The following is a 21,022-nucleotide window of genomic DNA, read 5'->3' on the forward strand; positions in this document are numbered from 1 at the left end:
AAATCCTAACAATCGAAAGTCTGGAGGTGACATAACATGAAGTCTCAATTAGGCATTGATTAGGCAAGGCAGGATGAAGTCTTTGCCATAACATTAAGTCTCTAACAATTGATTTTGAAAGTCTTTTTATGCCGGATCAAGTCTTTCATCAATAAGACGAAGAGATAATAGTAAGAAACGATTTCATTGAAATGGGCTATCAATTTGCTAACTAATGTGAGGGGATACACGATTAATCATATATAAAGAACAGAAGACCACCAGGCTAATAGCCTCGCCGCTACTTATTCAGTTATTCTCTCTTTATCACTCTCGAAATAACCAGCTGGAAATAGGTTGCTGTTACTTTTGGATAGTTTAGGGCTCAATTGGGAGGTCCTTGTGGGTGTAAATGATCCCCTTATCACCATTCACTACTTGTCCACTTCCTTTCAGAATCCTGCACATTATCACCAAGTAAACTGTTACCACATGAATGTCAATGGAAATAGAACTATCCCACTCCTATACAACTCGACTTACATGAGTTCTGTCATATTACTACAAGTCTTGTCATCAGTTAAGACTTAAGAGGCTCATGCAATACTTACCACTTTTATTTTTCCTAGACCTCTATAGGAAAGAAGTTTCTTATTTTAGGTGACCGTGTGATGTGCTCTAAGTAAAAGTATTGTTATTTTTAAGTCAAGAGATAGATTCAGGTTTCGTACCATCTGGTCGTTAACAATCCTTCTACTCCTACAGGACCCCGAGCATGAATGCGACTTGTACTTATCCCAACCTGATGAGCAGTAGAAGAGAATTGAATACAAGATATAGCAGTATTTTCATAATTGTTGCTGAAGTGATATTATACCTCTGCACCAAGTCCAAATCGAGCACCATCACAAAACCTTGTGCTTGCATTGTGAAAGACAGCAGCACTGCAAATGTTTATAACAATTATCAATTTGATTAGGTATCATACAATGACTTGAGTAAGAATATTAAAAAAACTAGGAGAAACTTTTTGGAGCAATGGGAAAAGCTGGTGTTAAGTGAAACTGCTTGGTATACTTTCTGAGAGCAGCCACTCCACACATATGCTTAAAGTTCCCATTCAGGCAGAACTAACTAAGTTGTGTCATCTCTTAGTGATAAAGTGCTATCCGACAAGAATGCACAGATTTGGAAGTGAGACCACAAGACAGGTGAAACATTCTTACCTGTCAACTTGACCAAAAAATGCATTAACAACTTCTTGGTCTTCTGCAATGATGCACTCAGTATGTGCACTGCAAAATGGAGGAACAGATTTTACTTTACATACATCACAGAAGTGCAGAGAGAGAAGAGAGGGAGAGAATTGAAATGCATCTCATGTAAAAAAAAAATCCAACGTGCCTTCCATGTTCATGAATATGATCAATGGCTGCATGTACATCATCCACAAACTCAATAGTGCAAGCCAATGAACTGTACTCTAGATGAAACGAATGTGCCTCTGGAATATGGAGAAACACACTCGCCCTTGGTCCACCATATAATGTAACCCCTGCATATGGTTTAATATAATTTCTTAGATTCTTCTAGGCTTCTAGCGGCACATTAAAGAATGTTTCTTATCTTCTTAAAGTGCTCCCAAGTTTTAAAAGATCGGGAGAGAAAAGCAGGACAAAGGAGAAAGAACAATAAAACTAAACAAAATATTGCAGGACAGTGAGACTGCAACTGGAAATATTATTTATTCTCATTTTCAACTCCCACCAGTGCAAAAAGGAATTAACGCTCAACCAGTGTTAGAATACACAAGTGTGAAGCATACTGAAGAGGCATATTAGCAGTATCAAGTATCACTAGAACTCTACATGTTCCAAATAGATGCAAACAGGGTGAAGAAAGAATTTCTTTCTTTATGCAATCTCTTGAGCATCTAAAAGAAGGTAAGAACTTCCAAATGTTTAGAAGAAACTAAATTTGAAATACCACATAAGTATAGAGATGGTGATGCAACTCCACAACATGGGAGATGGAGATACATTGGTGAGGGTGGTAGCAAAACATCTGATGTTTCATATTCTACAACAATTAAAAGTTAATCGCATACAAAATGTACCTTCAGAACGAAGGTCAACAATAAGATCATTGAAGGGAGTCGTATGCATTAAATCCTTATGTACAAGAAGTGTTTCCTGAGAATAGCAAAAGAAGGAATAAAGAACTGTTCCACGTGATACACACAAATCAAAATGCAAGTTCAAAAGTTGCACTGGAAAGATATTAAGATGCTATCTGAAATTGTAATCAAGGATCTGAATAGTATTTAAATTACCATTGCATTACAGGCTGCTGGATAATCTAGTTTTGCATCTAAAACAATTTGCTTTGCCATATCCATATTTGCAGACTTGTCAACATAAACATGGCATATTCCATCTGCATACCAAACAATACAGGTTGGTTTACTAAAATGATCACCATCATGCTCTTCTAAAAAATCAGGTACCATAGGGAAAGTGGAGCAAATAGTGCAGACTATATATAAGTTGAAGAACAAATTAATTTTCTAACCAGCATGCCCCAAAACTGGAATCTTGGTCGAATTCTTAATTTGAGAAACCAGTTTATTGCTGCCTCTTGGGATCACAAGATCAATCACATCGTCAAGCTGAAAAATATGACTGAATTTAGTATCAACTTTGATGTCAAAGTCAACCTAAAATTAGGTTGTCAATCCAACTTCTACTGACCTTAAGCAGATCTGGAATCTCCTCTCTTGAAGTAACAAGTCCAATTAGCTTCCCACCAACACTCTCTGGGATGGCTTCTGTAATAACCTATAATTTTTCATGAAAAGTACAACAAATGATTTCACTGGTTATGCAAAATCAATTGGAAATATCTATTTCTCTGTATGAATTTAACTTTATTTTATCTGAGAAAGAACTTGTATGTAAATTCTGTAAAAGCATTTGAAGAAAACATACCTTATGTAAAATTGCGTTCGATCTCTTAGCCTCCTTTCCCCCCTTCAAGAGAAGCCCATTCCCGCTTCGGATGGCTAATGAAGCTATCTATTCAAATCATGCCAAAGAAAAGAAAACCAAAACTATATTAGAATGAGGAGCAAAGTCAACTGTTTGGCAACACATACAACGAATCAGAAGCCTTTGACATTAGCTTCCTTAAAATTTCTCATGTAAACAACAGCATAAATTATCTCTTATGGTCTGTAATAAGATTGTAACATCTCAGGATGGACTTCACCCATTTGTGCATCTCAGCCATCAATATTTGAACTAATAACATGCAATTTGATATTCCAAAATTTCATTATTTACCTGTACTAGTGCATCAGGACGGGATTCGAATACAATCAAGAGAACGCCCAATGGACTTGATGTTTTCTCTAAGACAAGACCGTCTGCAAGCTGGAAATACGAGTAGGCAACAGAATCATCAGCATTTCATAAACAGCAGAAAAACCAATTTAAGGTGCTCTACTGAGAAAAAAAATAATTGGTTAAAAACACATTGTAGATTATTTAACACAGATTCTACATGTCAATGACTGTCATCATCTGTGTTTAAGAAATTTATAAAGAGTTAATACTTTAAAACTTTGAATTGGTACTCTCTTCTTCATTTTTCATATATTATATTTTTGATTTTATCCACATTCTTGAGCATTGTTTTGTCACATTGTCATGAGTCATAATTGATAATCTTATACTCTGCATTACCTCAGTCTTTTTCAAAACATGACCAATTGGATCTTCCATGTTTGCAAGGACACGAACAGAATTTGCAAGACTTGTAATCTGCCAAGTATAAAAGGCACATTCAGAAACATAATCGTAGTATGGTCAAGCAAGAATAATATAAACAGGTGGCATCAAACATAAACCAAAAGATGGTGAAAAGTAACATTTATCTAATATAGCTGAACTTCGTTTGCTTACCTTGCCCGGCTTTAGAGCCAGACGAGCTACCAAGGATTTTTCATATCCTGCTTGTTGTGCAGCAGAAACATCAGCTTCATTTTCAACATTGATCTTTTTTGCATTTGCTTCAATTGCATCGGCTATATCCAGAAGAATTTTTTTCCTTTGCTCTGAAGTCATGGCCTGTACATAAAATATTAACAAGCCACTTATGCTGCTAAACTTAAACGATATCAGTTGCTATTTAATTATGGGGGCAGAGAGTGCTTGAAACTGTCGAAGAAACACTTTATGAATCAATAAATAGGTTCAACTTTGCAGATGAAGCAAACAAAGCTACCTGTAGACGTCTGGAACTTTCCCTTGCTGCAATTGCCATCCCTCTTGCATCAACATCTTTAACAGAACACCATAAATGTGCATCTTGATGGAAGAGGGTACCAATGCGTTCCCCTTGAAGGACTTTAGTGAGGTTTTCAGGAGCATATCCACTGTAAATGGAAGGATAAACAATCAGTACACAGTTGCGAAAGCATATTGGATTCTGATTGCAAGTTGCATGGAATTACCATAAAATAAGAGTACAATCTTATCTAACTTATCAATTTCGAGGTATCTGGGACACTAACGTCTTACGGGATATCCACATCTTTCTTACCCCTCAATCAATATCTACTGACCAGAAAACTGATACTGTGTTTGCGATATAGAACCTGAAATTTATTATAGTCCTTTTTTCTTTGCTTTCCTTTTCTTTCAGAACTAGCTTGAAAGCTTCCAAACACCATATTATACATCTAGTTAAATTTATATAAATGACACAATCAGTATTAAATCACACCTGGTGATGATAACAGGGATGCCAGCATAAGCAGCATTAACAGCAGCTTTTACTTTAGCAGTCATACCCCCTCTTCCCACTCTAGACTTGTCACCAAAAGTAATTTCAGTCTGATGCTTCTCCTTTATGTAGGTATGGATAAGCTCTGAACGTGGGTCACTTGGAGGCCCACTATACAGACCCTCAACATCACTCAAAAGAACAAGAAGATCGGCCTTTAGCTCCAAAGCAAGTAGAGCTGCTAAACTATCATTATCCCAAAATATACCAGAAGAATCCTGCAAACATGGTCAAACTGTGGAATGAGCAGACTATGTATTGGACATATTGCATTACTTGGTGTTAAAAAGGAATATAGGTATGAGAAAGTGTAAGAAAGCATACTGTGTGTCTGTGTTCCTCAGTAGTCTCAAAACGTTTTATTTTATATGAATTGTTCCCACTATTAATAAACTAAACCAGGTTCCATAGAAGGGTACTATACCTCATATGGAGCTCTCCTCGTACTGACTGCATCATTCTCATTAAATATGGGAATAACCTTCAAAGATAACAATGATTTCACTGTATCGCTAAGTTGCTTCCTAAAATCTCTGTCCCTAAAATCACTATCTGTTACAAGAAGCTGCGCTGATGACACATCCAACTGTAAGGAAGGACAGAAAAGTTAGAGAAACAAATAAGGCCTTAAGAGGACAAGATGTGGATGTTAATAGTAATTCACAAGTTCTTACTCATAAGAACTTAAAATATCAAACATCAAATCCAACGCACGCCTCTGATACATCTTGAGAACAAATTTACAGAAGATCATGGCATTTACCTGACTAAACAACGTATCATAGAGAGCCATCAGACAGTTCTGTCCAACTGCCGCACATGCCTTCCCGTCGAGTTCAACTTGTGGCTTCTGAAGATCAGCAAAACTGCAACAATCCAACAACTATCAATACATACATCGACAAAAAATCATCTTTCAAAAATATCTTTAAACTGCTTCCTCAAAAGTGTCAGCAACAGATACCTGCTGTTAATCAATTTCCTGTATTTGAGCCTTTGGCGGCCGAGCCCCACCGCTCCAGACGACACCAATATAACCTCATATCCTTGAGTGTTCAACTCCTTCAGCTGCATTGCAATCCAAGATTCAACATTTTCAGACCCAACATTTTCAATTGTCCACTGAAACAATTCTACACCTTTTTACATACATAATTCAACACTAAACTCACATACCTGCTCACAAAGCGCCCCTAATCTCCCAAGCGCAATCCTCCCATCTTTCCTAGTCACAACAGCAGTCCCAACCTTCACAAATCCAACAACAGAATAAAAAAAAACTCCAAAAATGTCAAAATTTCATTATCCACAGTTAAACAATCCACTAATAAGCAATCTTACACAAAAAAACCAAAAGAGTTAAACCCAGAAAAAGTAAAAGATTCCAACTTTACTAAAAATGTGATGCTCATTATAGGAAAAAGATTGAAACTTTATAAAGATTGAAACTTTGTTGTGAAAAAAGAATGAATGCGAGCCACCTTAAGCACGATGCGCTTGACATCTCTGAGGAAACCCCGAGAGCTATCCACGTCACCCATCACTTCCCGGCGGCGAGTCAAAACTCGGTCCACAAAACCCAAACGAGTCGAACTCGGCGGTGTCTGCTCTTTTTTCTTTCTATCTTTGATAGGGTTTTTTTTTCGGAGAAGAGAATGCAGCCGTTGTTTGCTGCTAAATCTGCGGTGGCTGGGAGGTTCAAATAGTCGTCACAGACCAATGGGACGCCGGCGTGAGGATGGAGGGGAGGGCAGTATGGGGAAACCCGATAGATGTGTGACGTGGCGAGTGGTGATTGGGGAGGAGGGTGAGGGATTAAAGTAGTGGCGTGGGTGTGAGTGTATGTAATAGTTAAATAGGCGGCGGGGTGGCGGGTTCGTGGTTAAGTGGACAAGATGACAAAGAGTTGAGGAAGATGCTGAAACCCGTGTCATGTGAGTTCTGGTCAGATTGTCAGACAGCAAACCCTGGAAGAGGGGAAGGTGATTAGCTTAATGAGGGTAGAGACTAAACTATGCAAGTTGCTAATTAAGTATGAGACAAGTTCTTGGTCATTGATGAATTAAGAGAGAGGAGGACGGGTTATTTACAATTCATTTATCGGTCATAACTAATTTGAAAGCTAGAGTGGTACCATTTTACAGGTATAAAAATAGAGAATAGCCACCATGAATGGTGCAAAATGCTCTTAACCTCGTTGATATCATTATCATCCGTAACTAAAAAATTCATATTTTGATATTACTGATTCTCTAATCGTGAAGTGGAAAAAAACATTAATCTTTCACGTACGCTAAAACGAATTATGTTATAGACAACTACGATACAACCTATTTTCATCATGTAATGATGTGTAAATGTTGCAAAATGCTTCTACGAAATGCTTTTACTATCATTAACAATATATACTATCATCCACAACTAATAAGCAATGCTTCTACGAAATGCTTTTACTATCATTAACAATATATACTATCATCCACAACTAATAAGCAATTGTTTTCAACAAACCAATCTTAGTAAAATCTGTAAGGGTGTAACATGTTCATGTTTTGAGGTGGATTGTATATCAATTAGCTATTGTGTTTATCGTAAAACTATGATCTAGTGATGATAGCTTCTCAAATTGTAAGTGCACGACAAATTTGAACTCTGGTGAGTATTATTGTATCCCCGTGTTATGTAATCAAAATTTAGTCGACAATGGTGCCAAGATAGAATCATGGATATGCTGATATGCATGTTTCTTTCTTTTGCAGGAGCTATCATTTCAATCTCATGAGATCGTAGGCACTTTATATCAACACAGAGCAGCTGGAACTCTAAACGGCATATCTCAGAAATATTCCATGCTCGTTTACATAATCTCATTGTTCAAATTTTGAAACAAAATATAAAGAACCCTATGAAGAAAAGCATTTCACTAACCACCACCAGCAAGAGACGAAAGTAGAAGATAGAAAACTGAAACGAACAGACACAGTTTCTCCTCTACGTGTCGATGTGCAAATAGGTTTCTGACCAAACTCGAATAATTGGTGTACGACTGTTCTTCATGAGATGTCTATTTCACTTTCTGAAATAGGTGTCAAATTTGAAGCAAACGGACGCCGCTGCATCAATGATTTCACAAACTTCTGCTTTCGTTTTCAGATCTAATGCGATAAGTGCGATTTGATTATTGTCGTTAAGCCTAATGATAAGCACTACGTGTCATTTGGCTCTTGTGGTCACTCGGACATTAGAACATGGTTAACTCTTTTCCTGACCTAAACAATCTCTCCCAACTGTAATCCGAGTTCGAGGTCTCAACGTAACTCATCTGAACGAACCATGTGGAGCAATGATCTACGAGTACGTTGTAGTTTGCATTGAAAAACACTTGTTTCGAACCGCGTGTGATTTGACGTAGGTTTAAACCGTTCGAGGAGAATATATATCTAACTTGTGTGGATCACATGAGTTTCAATCTCTTGTAATTTAAAAAGACAAACTCATGTTTTGAAAGTAGTTTTAAATCATTCGAGAATAGCATCTAAGATGTGTGATTCACATGAATTACATTTATTTTTAAGTATGTGAAGCCAGACTATAGATTGATTTTGAAATTGTTTTTCCTAATAAAGTATATAACTAGGACAGTTAGACCTCAAAACATCACATATTTCATAATGCAGTTTGAAATTTGAACCTATATATGGTATGACTGACAGGACTAATTCTCGCAAAATTGGTAGGGAAGTGAAATCCACACTCTCTAAATTGAAATCTACACTCCCACTTTTCATCTTTAGTCATCATTCACACTAAAAACAAAATTTCAGTTGTCAAAAATAGAAAATGAGAGTGTGGATTTCACGTCCCAATTAATGTGGTATCATATGAATGTGACTGATAGGATGTATCAAAGTAATATATCTTTTCTAATGTCATGCATGTTTCTCTCAAAATGATCGAGGTTAGGTGATCACCTAAACACACTAAAGATTCAAAGATGGAGTCTCAGATCTCAGCGCAAATCAGTCAAATAAAAAATGTGGAATACTACTGAGAAAAGTTTCTAAGATTCATAGAACCGAAACCGTATATTACGACTTCTTCCTCGAAGAATTGGTGAAAGTTCTGAATAAGAAATCAGTAGCTGCAAAATGTCACGTCTGAGAAAAAAAGGGCAGGGGATAGCTAGCGGTTCAATGCATGCCACCATCCCATGCATGCATGGTTCTAAGCTCTCCTATATATATATGAATGGATATAACAAGAAGCCAGCGCGAAATATCAATGAATGGAGTCTTCCTTTTTCTTCTCTTATTGTGTCCCTCCATCTGTCTCAGTTTGGAGGTTCTTGTGGAGTTGTGGGTGTAAGCAACCCCCTTATCACCATCAACGACTTGTCCTCTTGCTCTGATAATCCCGCATGGCCAAGAATACAAGACACGAAACCGATTCAGAAGATGGTGAAGTACTAAACTACGTATACTAATGGGACATGTTTCATTGCAAATCACTATCATTAGCTAGTCACTTCATACCATTTCGTTGTTAACAGTAGTCCATGACCCTGAGCATGAATTCGACTTGTGCTTATCCCTACCTGTTGGAAATATAACAGATGAACGATACCGGTAACTTGATCAGTTTATTAATACGAAAATGATGTTTTACCTCTGCCCCAAGTCCAAATCGAGCACCATCACTGAATCTTGAGCTTGCATTGTGAGAAACAACAGCACTTGCATGCGAATGTGTACCAAAAACCAATCGGTTGATAATGAGGGCAACAGCTTGGTTAATTAAGACCAAGAAAATCATATGAAATGCTTATTTGGGTTCCTCACAGCATTTATGGGAATCTTTGGTCCTTTGTATGACCAGGCATGGAGCATATATTTCAAATTCCTAACAATCTATGGGATAGGCTTTATGATAAGGCAGTTTGTACTTCTAAGATGAAGAGAAGGGTTAGAAGCTAGACAGTAGTTGCATTTTTTGTTCAAATCATGATAATATGTTTCCCCGAGTAACTTATAGTCACAGAGATCACAGGCTCCGATTAGTGTAGAAATGCAGTGCGCGCAACTGTAATCGACACACGTTAAGCCCCTTTTCCCGTCGTTAGTTCATTATGGGATCATTCAAATCACAACTAGTCTTTTTAATTGCATTCAAATCCCAATAGTCCAACACAAAACATACCAAACAACAACCAGTAATGTATATATGAGGAATAGAACTGTCTTGGAAATGAAATAAAACCCTACTTAAGTAGCACAAATCATCCTTTACTCAAACAGACAAGTTACTACTCCGATCACATTCCCATTCATCACAGCATTTTGGAATCAGTATTGCACCTGCAGTGGGACTCAGCTTCAATCTATGACATTTGGACCTATGAGTATCACATTACACCCCTCAGATCTAAAGATGTGGAGCTTCACATGTCCCTTCACAAACTCAAAGACAATGGTGTGCCCTTCCTCAATCTTGTTCGCCTTGCAACAATCACACCAGCCTGTGGTCATAAGTAGACGACCATCTGGGATGGGAGTCGCTGTAACAGGCCATGACATGTTTTTTGGATCCCGAAGCTCCAAAATCTGCTTGCTCATCTGAAGCTTTGCCCTGACTATCTTTATAGGAATGGTCTACAAGTTGGAAAATACTTGATATCAGGGGACAAAACATAAGAAATGAATTGATCTTGCAGTTGACAAAAGACCAAAAATAGAAGAAAACTCTCCTGCTGCCAAGTGATGGAACTCTAAATTTCACTCAAATGATTGAAAATTCTTGTTCTCATGCATTGCATTCAAAACTCAAAAAACAAGAATGATTATTTTCAAAGATAACAAGAAAAATGCTTTTAGACACATCATAAGCTTATTCATTGGGTAGTATGACCACTGATTACTCACCAGCTGATACAATTTGTGCTTCGTAAAAGTCCTCTTGAAGCAAAAATGCTTTGAGTTGAACTCAATGATTCTTGACTCCCCAGGCCAAATGTGATCCCCTATACAGTCCCAAATTGAAATACGATTTCAGAAGAATGTAAGTTACTTGGCAGATGAAAATAAATTTAGTTGTCTGGTCTTGTAGAGAGTTAAAGCAAACTAAAACTTACTTCTTCGACCACCGCCACTTCTCTTTGTCTTGGCTACTTCCATGTCCATTTCACATGAACTTTCATCATAGATTGTCACACTGAAACACGAATCACCATCATAATTGAAAACCAGAAAGTCTCCTCCATCCAAAAAATTATCCTTCAGAAACTTCTTCCAGCCTTTATGGAAGAAAATTTCATTATTTTTCTCTTCCAATTTCACATCCCAGGATTTTCCAGTAGGGCCTTGAAGTTTGCAAAGTGCTGGTCCATTGAAGTGGGTGACAAAAGCTCTTGGCATTTTCTACAGAGTATAATTGCTTATCAGAAAACATTAATGTTTAAGTGTTTAAGCAATCAATAGTTCTTACATCAACAAGAATTTCATTTGTATTACAACACATGGGAAAAAATAATTGAAATCTTTGGATATATTTCAAGCCAGATCTTTCAAACCTTTTTAGAAAACTGTACTGTTGATCATTGACTCATTCAGTAAAGGAGGTGAGATCATTTTAGAAATGCATATTTTCCCTGAGCTTCATGTCACTACTATTCCATACTCCTCAAAATGTTGATGAATAACACTACTCTATCTCAGACATTTACTACATACCATTTTAGAAAGATACAGACTCATGATTCAGTATCACACATTAATTATAATAACATTTGATGAAAATCATACACTTGATACAGATTACACTAGAAAGATATGGATTCATGAATATCTAATACGTCAAATTAAAATTGAGAACTGCACACTCATAAATGTAGGAAATATGTTGAAAACACTGAAAGGGGAGGTCAAGACGTTACCAATTTCTCAGAGAAATCACCAACAAGGACCGTGAAAAAGGCTGTCGCTGATACTGAACGTTCCATTTCCAGATGTTACCTGCAGTTATTTTGGATTTAGATTATAGGCTCAATTGCTCAATATTTGAGTCACAGATAAGTTTCTTTGGAAGCAGTTTCATCATATACTAATTATAGTTCACAGCTTTTAGCTTTGAGTACTAAATGGATAAGAGGAACCTCAAGGATGAAAGGTAAATATAGCTTTGAAGGAAGTGGCTGTTTAAAGACTGAAGGTAAAATAATAGATCGAATGAACCTCAAGGGTATCTTTCTGAGTGAAATTATATAGTTATATACCTTGTTCTTATGCTATAGTACTTGTACTATTTCCAGACCGTTTTTGACACTAGGCTCAACTTTCTTTCACTAGTTACAACCCTAGAGGCTCAGCATCTACTAGAAAAGATATGGATGGTTCAAAACAAAAGCAAACTGGAGTAACAAAATGCAAACCTCTACAATAAAAAACTGAAAGAGGTACAACAAATTAAAGAAAGAAGAGAAAAAACTGACCTTGAAGCCTTGAAGAAGAACAAGAATTGCAGAACTCTCTCTAGTGTAAACTCTGAAAGTTAAAATTAGAATTCGTTTAGTTAGTTACTGCTACTTCCAAAGAAACTTAAAGATGAAGAGGAAGAAGAGAAGAATGAGAAAGGGAAGAAGGGTTGAACCTGAGGTAGCAGAAGAAGAGTAATTGTGGGACTGCCTTCAATCCCCAAGATCAATATATAAACTAACAAAAAGAAAGAGGAAAAAAAAAAAAAGCCTAAAAAAAGAATGAAGCTGAATGAAGTGAGCATAAGGACATGTTATACAGTAAGCATTGACTCCAAAAGGACATACACACAGAGAAGAAACCCAGCTGAGCAATAAATTCTATGTCATTAGTATTTAATTTCAAACCAGCCTGACTCCTGAGCTTGGTTGCTGTTTTTGTGGCCTGTAAACTATTATATGCAGTAGTCCTTGCAATATTGCTTGCCTAATCTTGTGCAAAGTTGTTCTGCCTTGTCAATTCATTTTGATTTTGTGCAGACTGGAAAAATCAGTGTGCTTTAAATTTCTGATAGCTGTTGCTATTTGTTTTAGGTTGGTTTTCTTTTGAGCCTTGGGATTCAAGAACTGCATTACTTTCACCTGATGATTCCATAAGCTAAAGAGTTGTCAACCTCACCAACTTCATTCATGATCCTTCATTTCAACAAACTATAATGGAGACCAAAAATAGGCACAATAAACTTAGAAAGAAAAGGAAAAACTAACCTTGGGAAGAACAAGAAATGCAGAAGTCTCTTAAATGTAAACCCTGAATGAATGGCTTGAAGACCCAAAAGAGATAAATGGCATGGTAGATGAGCAAAGCATTGAATCCAAAGAGAGATGGTATCAGTAAAATGGGTGTGGTTTGTGTTCAATTTGATGGCCTCTTTGAGCTCTGATGCAATCTTCCTTCCTACAATCAGATATGGTTTGCCTATTCTTGTGCAAGCTTGCTCTTCTAAAAAGCTGTTGAGTTTTAATGCACCCATCAGTCTCATCTGATGCCCGTTGGCCGTTGCTTCTTGTTTCTGCTTGCTTATGCTTTCTCTCTAGACCCTGCTGCTTTTAAACTTCTACATGTTTAGACCCGAAAGCACATTCTTTGCGGGTAATGGAACTCCTTAGAGAATTAGTACACTATCAGGAGGGGTGGTAATTCAGATTGCACTCCACGTGTTTCTTACCCATCAATTAAGTTCACTAACCAGAAAATGAAGTCTTTTTATAATGACTTAATAAACCTTCTTTTACTCCATGTAACAACTACAACTATAACATCTCTGAATACATTCTTTATTTACAGAATCAGGTTTAAGGGAGAAAAATTCCATGATTGAGAAGAGCATGGATTACAAAATGCCATGCCTCCTACTCTTCACTGAAATCCAATCCACACGAGTGAGTAATTCCAACACACTGCAAAACCGATCTCGTAAGTGCTACTCCAGTCGCTTCTAACATCCAGATATCATAGCTGCTTCAAGTTCAGGAATTCAGAGACTGACTGTGCCTACTGCCTAGTAACACTCATGGGAAGAAGTAAACCTTAAAGAAGATTGCCAGAGCCAATTGCAAGAGAAATGCAGCGATCACCACTATTGTAATATCACTCCCCTCCATATGAGACCTGAGGTTCAAGGCAACAAAGGAAGCAGACGCAGCACCGACAAGAACTATAATGATCCATCTAAGAGCCTCAACTGGGATAAGTAACACAAACTGAAACATTCCACCAAAATACATATCAAATGAGTTATCAATAGTAGATTAACATTTATTAATCTCTAACTTTGGGCAGAAAGGGTCCTATTTCATTCTTTAGGCTAAGAACCAGGATGCAATAATATTTAGCTCAAATGACATGTGTCACTATATCAGAGCCAAAACTTGGACTAGTTAAGTAAATGACGATAAGACTATTCGGACGAAAGAAAAAAAAAAAGGACCATGAAAACAAACGACTGAGAGCAAAGCAAGGACACAGGTACTTACAGATGCTAAAACAAAGATGAAGAGAGAATATCCCCACATACACCAGAGTTGAATAAGGCTAGAATTTGCCCCCATATACTGTAGCAAAAAATAAAATGCCAAGGGGACCAAAATTGCATAACCATAGACTGAACAGGCTGCCAAACTCATATAACTGACATTAAAGCCCCAAGCAGTAGAGGTATCACTGTGCTTGTCCATTAGGTAGGTTGCACAGTTTCCAAGTGCAGCCAGAATGAACACTAATGTAGTGGAGATCCATACTAGCCCATATCTATTACATCACAAGAAACAACACCAAGAAAACCAAAATGTCAGGATGCATTACTGTGCTATATAAAGAACATACTACCACAAAGAAATTAACATGATAACTGCGGTTGAGAATGTAAGCTTAAAACTCAAGTTCAACTTTCTTTCCAGTATAAATTGAGAAACAAGTCATGGTGCTAATGAAAGGCAGATTATGTAGTTTCTATCTATCACATGGATTCCACTATTCAAATTTTTACCCGAACTTTCTTGGATAAACATAATATGAAGTCATTACCAGATTGCAAAAACGAATAAAACCACAAAAATGATAGGAAACTATCCTAAATCCCTAAAATGAAGGAGAGCATGCTTTTATAGCACAGCCTCCCTAAAGCTAGAATGAGACAAACATATAAACCTGACAATTTTAAATACAATCATCAGTTCTCCTTTGAATTCTTCATAGATTTCACTCCAACTTTTCATCCTGTTATACTCAATATCTTTTCTGTTTTCGATAGTACATACATATTCATTCCTCTTAACAGTTCAGAGCTATGCACCAAACGGCATCATATTAGACAAATCAATTTAAATTTCAGATCATATACAAAAAGGCAACATCAGACTCACAGATCAGGGTTGGCATCAATTTTGCTGAAGAAATCTCCAGTGTGGGGAAACAAAGAACTTAGTAATCTGTTCAGGACAATGTCCGTATCCACATTGAAATATTGTGTGTATGATGCGACATTAAATACTCCCCTCCAGTTGTTTGCCGGTTGTTCTTCAAATGTTTCTGCATGTATGGACAGAAGGAGATATCATTAAATATGCCACTATAAAGTAGAGGGCAATGAAGTCAAATCAATATGTTGATAAACACACCATGAAGAACAAAATCCACCAGAGTTTATTTATAATTCAATTTGATGAAATAAGCAAACAAATAAGATGATAAAAACCCTTTGTGAATCCCTTAGTACATCACTGTACACTGTTCCTACAGGAGCCATTCTATCCAAAAGAAAAGTGCATTACACTATAATGAAATATCGCATGCCCTTCTAACATATGCACCAGCACATATACCAGATTACAGTCTTAAAATTGTCAACTGGATACAGAAAACCGCACATATGCAATTGATAAAGGTTTCCTATCATTGCTCTGCTAGTATCTCTTTTATTGCAAAATAAGAAAGTAAAGAACACTTGAGTAATAAACAGATATATCATAACTTGTTGCATCAACCAACCGGTATGTTTTTATCCTTAAGGTGGAACTTGATCTTATGGTCTACAGATATATCATTACTTCAAGTGATAGACAGATATATCACTCCCGTCAAGTAAAGTAGATTATGTTCTACCGAGTTTGCTCAACTCGCAATAAGCCCTACATGTGGAAACTTAAGCATCAAATCCCTATCCTGACGTATGTGAAACCCAAGCATTCTTACAATTCATCCTCATAAAATGCATAAATCATACCACTTGGACCTCCCACAGTTTGATAACCGCGCCCTTTGCCTCCTCCATTATTCGGGGGAAAGATTTGCAAATTCGCTTCAGGTGCTGCATAAGTTCACATTTAAATCTTCAGACTAAGGAAACAAATTACGATTCAGGCAAACCTTTAACTAAAACACAAAAACAGTTAACAAAAGTTGCCTCACACCTTCATAGCTTGCGGTACTCTTGTCTTTATCTTCACTTACAACAGCCTGACCACCCAAAACAACAAGTAAAGAAAAGCAAACAGATAACTACAATTCTTGAACTATGCATAAACATAAAAGAATGTTAATGCAGTCTAAAATTACAGGCAGTAATTACGAAAGCAGTCAACAAAAGTAGACTTCAGCCCAATGAAATCTACCATAGAAAGCTATTCTAAATATGGCAAGAAAATTAAAACGAGAAAATTATGAACCAAAAATGTCTTTAGGCTTTGATTATTGGGTACTGAAGTATCTTTGATTTCGTTTCGTTACCCTCCGATCGAACAAGATCAGTAGGCTTAGAACGATTGGATGAGATTGAATTGTAAAAAATTGAAGGAAGACGAAGTAGTTTACCGGAACTGAGCCGAGTAAATGGCTGGTGGGGAGGCCGGAGTAGGACTCGTCCATTGGAGGAGGAGAGAGAAAGCTGAGAGAGAGAGAGTCGTGTGAATTTGAGGAGAGAAAGGGAGTGGGATTCGGAGCCCTAATAAGACGTTGCTTTTCGTAGTTTGGAAGGAACACTGAGGACGAGGCAGACTGACTGACTCACCGGTATTAGGGTCTCTCTCCCTCCCTCCCTCCACGCGCCTCTTGTGCCCGCGCGCGTTTCTTCAGCTTTCCACCTGTTGCACGTGTGGTCGTCACGTGACTGGACCCCGTTATGTTGATTTTTTTTTTTTTTTTCTTCGTAAAACAAATATCATAAAAACAAAAAAAACAATAAAATCAAGAACAAGCAATGAAACAAACAAGCCTCTTAAAGTCATCTCTAAGAAGATTAAGACATAAGAAGGACATTACAAAAACAAAACAAACTAAATGCTCAAAAGCCCAAAACATTCAAACCCTTTATGTTGATCGTTGAGGAAAAGTTTTTGTGTCAACCTCCAAAATGACATTATTAGTGGAATTTGTGGGATTAACAAAATTTATATTTCATTCTAAAAAAATAAAAAAAATTAATGACATACTAATACCGGAAACATTCTTATTACTCGCCTTTGGTATTGTGAAACATTGAAACATAGGTATTTGGGAGGCGAGATTTTAACTTGATAGAGAAAGATCATAAAATGAATTTAGTTTAAGTTTCATATATTGAAATCGAATCGGTATAATTTAGGAGTTTCTTAACTATATCTCAATGGTTTTATTTTAGCGTTTTAGTAGTCCTTTAAGTTCATTTTCACTAATTTCCAAAAAAAAAGAGAAAACAGAGAATGTGTTTCATATTTGAGTTCGAACCTGTATAATTTGGGAGCTGGTTAGCTATACCCTAATAGTTTGATTTTAGTAATCGGCTGGGTTCGTATTCACAAAAAAATACACATAGAAAAAGTGTAAGATTTGAACTCGGGAAAAAATATCACATTTACATAGCACAACATAGACACCATGTGGCAAAAAATAGATTAAAAAATGTCTGAGCCCAGGTTCGAACTGGGGACCTTTAGTGTGTGAGACTAACGTGATAACCAACTACACCACCCAGACAGTTGTTCACTAGGTCACAGACTATCATAAATATTAAAGTCATTAATTATTAGACCAGAATAATGATTGCATCGTATTAATCATTAGTTCAATACCTACTTCCTTGACCTTCCAAAATTTGAGCCTAAATCGTCGGACATTTGGGCAGTTGGCTTTTCTGTTTTTACTATCTAGCGGAGGGAGCAGAGCTCAACTGCTAGCTCACTCCCCACTTCCATCCCAAAATGTCCACCACCACCGCCACCGCCACCATTTTCCTCCTCCTCCTCCTCCACACCACCCACTCCAAACCCCTCCCCATCCCCCACCTCACCTCCCCCTACCTCAACCCCTCCACCTTCTCCGCCAACTACGACTCCATGGTCAAAAACTTCAGAATCTTCATCTACAAACCCACCCCTCCCTTCACTTATCCCAACCACGTCCAGTCCCTCTTCTACACCTCCCTCCTCGACAGCGACCTCGCCACCAACGTCTCCGACCACGCCCACCTCTTCTTCCTCCCTTTCCCGCCAGATCTCCCCACGCGCTCCCTCGCGCGTCTCATCCGCACCATCCGCACCGACTATCCTTACTGGAACCGCACCCTCGGAGCCGACCACTTCTACCTCTCATGCTCCGGCGTCGGTTACGAATCCGACCGCAACCTCGTCGAGCTCAAAAAGAACTCGATCCAGATCTCATGCTTCCCGACTTCTCCGGGCCAGCTCATCCCTCATAAAGACATCACTCTCCCACCGCTCGCGTCGTCCCACGCGCCGACGGTCAACACGACGACTTTCCTCGGTTATATCCGATCAAATTGGGTGAACGACTCCGCAATAGTCGACGAGTTACGTGTCAACCCGGAGTTTCTGATCGAATCGGAGATTTCGAAGCCGAAGATCCACGCGCAGAGGCTCTCCAGCAGCAAGTTTTGTATATTTGAGTACGGCGCCGGCGACGTGTCCGGGATCGGAGAGGCGTTGACATTTGGGTGCGTTCCCGTGGTGATTACGGACCGTCCGATCCAGGATTTGCCGTTCATGGACGTGCTGAGGTGGCAGGAGATGGCGTTGTTTGTGGGGAGGAGTGGTGGGGCCAAGGAGTTGGAGCGCGTGTTGGTGCGCGCGTGCTGGGAGAGGCATGATCAGATGAGGCGGTTGGGTGCGGAGGCGGGGAAGCATTTGGCATGGAACGCGCCGCCGCGGGCTAAGGATGCGTTTCATACTTTGGTATATCAGCTTTGGTTGCGACGCCACACGATTAGATACGCCCGGCGGGAGACGGCGTAGGCCGGTTTGTATTTTGTTGTTGGGGCCTTGTTTGGTTTTTGTGTTTATATTTTTAGTTTTGGGATTTTCTATATTTGTTTTGTGGAGAAAAGAAATATCTGATTACTTGTTGGTAGTAACCTAGTTGTTACACAAAAGTCCATTGGCTAGTAATGAGAAGCACAAAATTTCTTTTAGGGTCGGGTTCAAACGACACTATTCTACACAAACTGCGACACACCTTGTGAACCACCTTGCTGCATGAAGGGCCGTGAGACGCTCTAACATATTTCCAAATGTTAATGATGAATACATCATTAACGGTAGGGTTTAGGGTTTAATTTTGGAAGATATCTCAGCCACGGTAACGTAACGTGTAATAAAAAATTGTTGTAGGTGAAATAATATAAGAGAGAATTTGGGAAGAATATCAGGTATTTACTTGATAAAATAAGTTTTTATATTTTTATGTATAAATAATATAACAAATCACATATACATCATCTAAAAGAATTTGAAACACAAATAAATCTATTTGTTAAACAAATAAGGCAGTTTTTAACAATTAAGGACAATATTTTCTCTACATACCATGTGTCATGATTTAATTTACCAAACTAACCCTACACTAATTAAATATACTTTTAGAAAAGAAAAGTCTCTCCTTGTGAGATTTTTCAGTAAATGGAATACAGTAGCAGATTTTTCAATAATTTAGTGTAGTAGCAGTTAATTTCAGTAGAAGTAGCAGTACGCAGTAGCAGCAACATGAATCAACAACTTGCAGTAACAACACACAACAACAACACATGCAGTAGCAGCACACATCAACAATACACACAGTAGCAGCACACATCAACAATACACACAGTAGCAACACACATCAACAACACACGCAGTAGCAGCACGCAATAGCAGCACACAATAACACACAGTAGCAACACATAACAGCACACGCAGTAGAAATACGTAGTAGCAGCACACAGTAGCAGCACACATCAACAATACACACAGTAGCAACAAACATCAACAACACACGCAGTAGCAACACGCAATAGCAGCACACAACAACACACAGTAGCAACACATAACAGCACACGCAGTAGAAATACGTAGTAGCAGCAGCAAACAGTAGCAGCACGCAGTAGCAGCACACAACAAAACACGCAATAGCAGCACAAAGCAGTACAAAGCAGTACACAGTAGCAGCATGAAGCAGCACGCAGTAGCAGTATACAACAACAAACAAGAACAACAAACCCAGTAGCAGCACATAACAACACACATCAACAACACATGCAGTAGCAGCACACAATAACACACACAGTAGCAATACATAACAACACGCAGTAGCAGCACACAACAACACACAACAGCAACACACACAGCAACAGCACACAACAACACACACTAACATCACACGCAGTAGCAGCAGCAGCAGCAACACATAGCAGAATGCAGTAGTAGCACGAAGCATGAACACAAATTAGCTACAAATGATCACTTTTTGTTGTCAAATTCAAAAGATATGGGTTTTAATTCTAAAGAATCTTTGAGTAAACCAAGTTGTAGAGATTGAAGAATAAACAAATCAGATCTGGTTGGATTCAGCGAAACCTTAGTCAATATTCATCCTTTCATTATTCGGCGCAGTAGCAGCAGCAGCAGCAACACATAGCAGAATGCAGTAGTAGCACGAAGCACGAACACAAATTAGCTACAAATGATCACTTTTTGTTGTCAAATTCAAAAGATATGGGTTTTAATTCTAAAGAATCTTTGAGTAAACCAAGTTGTAGAGATCGAAGAATAAACAAATCAGATCTGGTTGGATTCAGCGAAACCTTAGTCAATATTCATCCTTTCATTATTCGGCTCCTCCTCCCTTCCTCGCCTCCTAGCGATTTGGTAGGAGCGGTGAGGAAGAGGAAGAAGAAGAGGAAGAGGAAGAGGAAGAGGAAGAGGAAG

General features: G+C 38.1%; 4 protein-coding genes and 1 non-coding gene across 5 annotated transcripts; 1 reads left to right on the forward strand and 4 right to left on the reverse strand.

The window, feature by feature from the left end:
- Positions 1–102: 102 nt before the first annotated feature.
- Positions 103–6,492, reverse strand: LOC101308126 (delta-1-pyrroline-5-carboxylate synthase-like). The gene is made up of 20 exons (XM_004307530.1): positions 6,306–6,492; positions 6,001–6,072; positions 5,789–5,892; positions 5,588–5,690; positions 5,249–5,410; positions 4,765–5,042; positions 4,264–4,414; positions 3,942–4,106; positions 3,723–3,800; positions 3,321–3,410; positions 2,967–3,053; positions 2,730–2,816; positions 2,551–2,647; positions 2,312–2,415; positions 2,096–2,171; positions 1,384–1,534; positions 1,206–1,274; positions 857–923; positions 711–781; positions 103–439 (listed from the first exon to the last, which is right to left on the reverse strand). Exons 1-20 carry the CDS (start codon positions 6,363–6,365, stop codon positions 358–360), a joined length of 2,154 nt encoding a protein of 717 aa, XP_004307578.1. The 5' UTR covers positions 6,366–6,492; the 3' UTR covers positions 103–357.
- Positions 6,493–10,196: 3,704 nt separating this feature from the next.
- Positions 10,197–11,818, reverse strand: LOC101312878 (B3 domain-containing protein Os01g0723500-like). Its single transcript, XM_004308855.1, has 4 exons — positions 11,753–11,818; positions 10,952–11,237; positions 10,743–10,840; positions 10,197–10,472 (listed from the first exon to the last, which is right to left on the reverse strand). Exons 1-4 carry the CDS (start codon positions 11,816–11,818, stop codon positions 10,197–10,199), a joined length of 726 nt encoding a protein of 241 aa, XP_004308903.1.
- Positions 11,819–13,541: 1,723 nt separating this feature from the next.
- LOC101308416 (protein YIPF1 homolog) lies at positions 13,542–16,929 on the reverse strand. Its single transcript, XM_004307531.1, has 6 exons — positions 16,662–16,929; positions 16,262–16,307; positions 16,075–16,158; positions 15,215–15,380; positions 14,327–14,600; positions 13,542–14,053 (listed from the first exon to the last, which is right to left on the reverse strand). The coding sequence occupies exons 1-6, from the start codon at positions 16,713–16,715 to the stop codon at positions 13,862–13,864; spliced, it is 816 nt and encodes a 271-aa protein (XP_004307579.1). The 5' UTR covers positions 16,716–16,929; the 3' UTR covers positions 13,542–13,861.
- A 798-nt stretch (positions 16,930–17,727) lies between these two features.
- Positions 17,728–17,801, reverse strand: TRNAV-CAC. The gene has a single exon. It is a non-coding gene; the product is annotated as a tRNA-Val (tRNA).
- A 131-nt stretch (positions 17,802–17,932) lies between these two features.
- On the forward strand, positions 17,933–19,192 carry LOC101309005 (probable glycosyltransferase At5g03795-like). Its single transcript, XM_004307533.1, has one exon. It carries the CDS (start codon positions 18,026–18,028, stop codon positions 19,073–19,075), a length of 1,050 nt encoding a protein of 349 aa, XP_004307581.1. The 5' UTR covers positions 17,933–18,025; the 3' UTR covers positions 19,076–19,192.
- Positions 19,193–21,022: the final 1,830 nt, after the last annotated feature.

The sequence above is a fragment of the Fragaria vesca genome, linkage group LG7 (genome assembly GCF_000184155.1).
Source record: "Fragaria vesca subsp. vesca linkage group LG7, FraVesHawaii_1.0, whole genome shotgun sequence".
In the NCBI taxonomy this organism is placed as follows: Eukaryota; Viridiplantae; Streptophyta; class Magnoliopsida; order Rosales; family Rosaceae; genus Fragaria; species Fragaria vesca.

What these genes read in the sequence shown, in the direction of transcription:
- LOC101308416 (XM_004307531.1), bottom strand. Translation starts at nt 16,715, where the DNA reads ATGGACGAGTCCTACTCCGGCCTCCCCACCAGCCATTTACTCGGCTCA. An exon ending in ATTTACTCGGCTCAGTTCCG is followed by an intron (nt 16,308 to 16,661) that starts GTAAACTACTTC and finishes TTGGGTGGTCAG; the next exon opens with GCTGTTGTAAGTGAAGATAA. An exon ending in ATTGATGCCAACCCTGATCT is followed by an intron (nt 14,601 to 15,214) that starts GTGAGTCTGATG and finishes GTGATGTAATAG; the next exon opens with ATATGGGCTAGTATGGATCT.
- LOC101312878 (XM_004308855.1), bottom strand. Translation starts at nt 11,818, where the DNA reads ATGGAACGTTCAGTATCAGCGACAGCCTTTTTCACGGTCCTTGTTGGT. An exon ending in AAGTGGCGGTGGTCGAAGAA is followed by an intron (nt 10,841 to 10,951) that starts GTAAGTTTTAGT and finishes GGGACTGTATAG; the next exon opens with GGGATCACATTTGGCCTGGG. An exon ending in AGCACAAATTGTATCAGCTG is followed by an intron (nt 10,473 to 10,742) that starts GTGAGTAATCAG and finishes TCCAACTTGTAG; the next exon opens with ACCATTCCTATAAAGATAGT.
- LOC101309005 (XM_004307533.1), top strand. Translation starts at nt 18,026, where the DNA reads ATGTCCACCACCACCGCCACCGCCACCATTTTCCTCCTCCTCCTCCTC.
- LOC101308126 (XM_004307530.1), bottom strand. Translation starts at nt 6,365, where the DNA reads ATGGGTGACGTGGATAGCTCTCGGGGTTTCCTCAGAGATGTCAAGCGC. An exon ending in CGAGGAGAGCTCCATATGAG is followed by an intron (nt 5,043 to 5,248) that starts GTATAGTACCCT and finishes CCATGTTTGCAG; the next exon opens with GATTCTTCTGGTATATTTTG. An exon ending in AAAGTTCCAGACGTCTACAG is followed by an intron (nt 4,107 to 4,263) that starts GTAGCTTTGTTT and finishes TTTTATGTACAG; the next exon opens with GCCATGACTTCAGAGCAAAG.